The sequence below is a fragment of the Aegilops tauschii genome, chromosome 7 (genome assembly GCF_002575655.3).
Source record: "Aegilops tauschii subsp. strangulata cultivar AL8/78 chromosome 7, Aet v6.0, whole genome shotgun sequence".
NCBI classification, from domain to species: Eukaryota; Viridiplantae; Streptophyta; class Magnoliopsida; order Poales; family Poaceae; genus Aegilops; species Aegilops tauschii.
The window spans coordinates 424620521-424624324 of record NC_053041.3 but is presented as its reverse complement, the minus strand read 5'-3'; the positions used below and the strand labels follow the sequence as shown (position 1 = coordinate 424624324).

Genomic DNA, 3804 nt, shown 5'->3' with positions numbered 1-3804 from the left:
CAATACTAGGTTGGCTCTCAATGATCTGAAAGAGGAGATGGAGAAGAAGAAGCTGGCAGACCATGGTTGCACAAACCTACATCAGTTACTCAGGGCAAAGGCAGAGAAGGAGAGGGACAAGCTTGTGGTAGAGAGAGACCAAGTGCTGACTGAGAGAGACCAACTAAAGGAAGAGAAGAAAAAGCTGGAGTACATCATCTCTGATTTGCTGAAACAGAAGCATGGCTACAAGGACAAGATAAAGAAGTTGAAGGAGATCTGTGATGAATTTTAATTATGTAATGTGGTATTGTACTGGTGTAGTTGTGCTCTGTTGCACTGAATACTCAGACCTAACTACAAGTTTGTAATGTGGTATTGTACTGGTATTGTAATGGTTAAATTTGTACTGAATTATGCAGTTTATATGCAAGTCTAGAATTTGAACTTATGGCATGAATTTGAACTTAATTTGCAGTACTATCTCTTGTATTATATTGAGTAATCTATTATATTTACCTCACTCCAGGTGAAACTGGTGTGATAGTCAAATTTTTGTGCACAGAAAAATTTAAAATACTAGTAACTTATGGCATGAGTATACCAGGAACTTATGGCATTATTATTATGCACAGAATGTGATGATCAGGGAGTGCAATCAACATAGCAGGACAAAGTAAATATAGCAGTGCAAGCATAGAATTATAGATAAAGTGCCACACATAGGTTCAACATAGGTTCAACATAGCATTACACAGCAGTAGTTCTTAGTGCCACACATAGGTTCAACATAGCATTACATAAGTTCAAATTTAGTCTTGGCATAGATAAAGTGCTCTAGTGCCTGATGGAGCACAAATGCACTTGGATACATAGTCAAACAAGAACTCTCAGTAGTTCCCACTGGCATAGAAGTACCCCTCCATCCTTTTGCTCATGTATCTTGTCCTTTTGGACCTATTTCCTGTTGGCTGGCTAGTTGAAGCTTCTGCAGTAGTTCTTGGAGGATTGAAGCTTCTTGCACCTGTTTTTGCACCTCTCCTTGCAGCAGCAGTACCAGCACCAGAAGGAGAAGAATTTGCAGGTCTAGCAGATGAACCAGCAGCTCTAGTGCCTGTAGCAGCAGCTCTAGCAGATGTAGCAGCAGCTCTACCAGATTTGCCCCTTGAAGCAGCAGCAAAAGAACCCCTTGAAGCAGATGCATAGCTTGCACCCCTAGGAGTTGTTGTACCAGATGTTGAGCTTCCACCTTGCTGCCATGCAGGGGCTGTCCTGTTTTCCTGCAATTATTTTTGTTGGATAAATTTCAGTGATACTTAATGAATGATGAGACAGAGAAGGAAGTCAAAAAGAACATACCATGTGTTTGTTCTTCCTGATTTGCAGATCTGGCCTCAATGGCTTTGCACAGCTTGTGTATTTGTGGCCCTGCAACTTGCAGTTACTACAAGTTATTGTAGCCATCCTTGATGTTTGCTTTGCTTGAGGAGGCTCAAACCTGCCTTTCTTCCTTTTTTCTTCTGCTGGTCCCTTCTTGTCTTCTTTGAACTGAGGTGGGTCAATGTCAGGAGTTGCAGTTTTCACCCAACAATCAGGACCAGGAACTGGGTAAATTATAGGCTTGTATGACTCCAAGTACATAGCCTTTTTGAAGAACACATTTACATGGTCCTCTCGTAGTTGTTTGGACCTGTAGATGGCAGAACAACCATGGTTGCAAGGAATTCCAGAGATGTCCCACTTCTTACAGCCACATGTTTTCAGGTTAGTGTCAACAGAGTAGGTCTTGTCCCCACTACTCACTTGGAAAAGACTTGGTCCAGCTATCAATGATTTGCAGTCCCTTGCAAATCTCTTGTTCATCTCTAACTTCTCAACATAAGTTGGTGCAATTTCCCATCTTGCAACTAGTCCACCCTCTCTCTTTTGCTGATACCTTACCAGAAGTTTGTCCTTGATCCCATTGATCATGGTGACAATTGGCTTGTTCCTTACATCAAGTATGTACTTATTAAAAACTTCACCTAAGTTATTGACCACCAGATCAGTTTTGCAGTTAGTATCCATTGCATGTCTTGACCAAGCTTTTGCAGGAATCCTTGACATCCACTCCCAAGTTTCCTTACACTCAGCCTTCATGCTCTCCATTGCCAACTGAAAGTCATGTTCAGTGTAAGCATATGCAGCTGCATCCATGCATTTCTTCAAGTCTTCTCCTCTGAATCCTGCTCTCTGAAAGTTGGCATAAATGTGCCTCAAGCAGTACCTATGAGGGCAGCTTGGAAAGACTGCTGTGACTGCATTCAACAGACCCTGCAAAGGAATTTCAATTAACTTAGTGCAACACAAAATAATGAGCTAAATTAACTTAATGCACAACAAAATAATGAACTAAATTAACTAAATGCACAACAAAATAATGAAATAAGATAACTAAATGCACAACAAAATAATGAACTAAGATAACTAAGTGCAAAATAAACTCACCTTCTGTCTATCAGACATGAATGTATACTTCCCAAATTTTCCCTCTTCAGTCCCTCCTAGGGCATACTTCAGTTGAGTCAAAAACCAAGACCAGTTTGGTGTGTCTTCAACTCCAACCACTCCAAATGCTATGGGGTACATATTGTTGTTTGCATCCCTTCCAGTAGCAGCTAGTATTTGTGCCCCACTAGTCAACTTAATGAAACAACCATCTAGGCCTATGAATGGCCTGCATCCATTCAGAAATCCCTCAACACATGCATTCAAACAGAAAAAAAGACCATGAAACCTTGGTCCTGCAGTAGGATTTTCTCTTGTTTTTCCACTCACGGTAGCAACAATGCATCTTGATCCAGGATTTGTAGCTTTCACAGTCTCCAAATAATCTCTCAGCCTCTTGTATTGCCTCTTGTGATCTCCAAGCACAATCTCCTTTGCTTTCCTCTTTGCTCTCCATGCCATCATCTTGGGCACCTCAACACCAAACTGCCTCTTTACCTTGTCAACTATAGCAGGTACAGTAGTGTTGGGCTCTGATCTGATAGTTTCAAGCATTTTGTTGCCAAGCCACTTTGAGCTGATCCTTGTCTTCTCAGATTGGGTGGGACATGTGTGCTCCAATAACATCTTCTTAATGCAGAAAGTGGGCTCATTACTGATCTTTGCTGCAACCATGTGGAACTGACAACCCTCTCCATCACAGCACACTATCACCCTATCACTGCAGTTTCTGTGATATTTGTATCTTCTAAGTTGTTTCACATGCAAATTTACAAGAGCCTCTCTAAATTGGTACACATCTCTGAAACAGAGCCTGAGCTAGAATTGTTGCTCTGGATGCAGCCTGTTCTCATCGTACCAGACCCTGGGTGGTCTTTTCTTAGCTCTGCTCATTCTTCCAGAGGGGATTATGAAGGACATTGGTTCATTGCCATCATCATCAGCTTGAAAGCCTGTATCATCCTCTTCTGAAGATGGATACCAGTCCTCAGTCATGCTTCTGTTAGCACTAGAGTGGGACCTACTAGTAGGCCCCTCTATCTTCTTCTCAACAGGCTCAGGAACAAGTATCTCTTGACACTCATCATCCTCTTCCTCCATTTCTATGTCATACAAATCTTCATGGTATGTGTCCCCTTCACAGTGTGTTCTGCTCATGTATTGAGCTCTCTTCCTCTTAATGTCAGCAATTGTGTCTTTCAGATCACTATCCACTTTCCTCCTCTGTTCTTCTTCTCTAGCTACAATATCTTCTTCTTCATAGTCCATGGAATCTGAATCTGAATCTGCATCTGGGAGGTCTTCATGAGCTACAAAGTCTTCATCAAATACTGAGTC

The 3804-nt window shown here is 41.6% G+C and overlaps 1 protein-coding gene across 1 annotated transcript; it reads right to left on the bottom strand.

Moving 5' to 3' along the window:
- Nucleotides 1–869: 869 nt before the first annotated feature.
- On the bottom strand, nt 870–3141 carry LOC141027229 (uncharacterized). The gene is made up of 4 exons (XM_073504212.1): nt 2756–3141; nt 2467–2695; nt 1339–2292; nt 870–1259 (listed from the first exon to the last, which is right to left on the bottom strand). Exons 1-4 carry the CDS (start codon nt 3139–3141, stop codon nt 870–872), a joined length of 1959 nt encoding a protein of 652 aa, XP_073360313.1.
- Between the last annotated feature and the right edge of the window lie 663 nt (nt 3142–3804).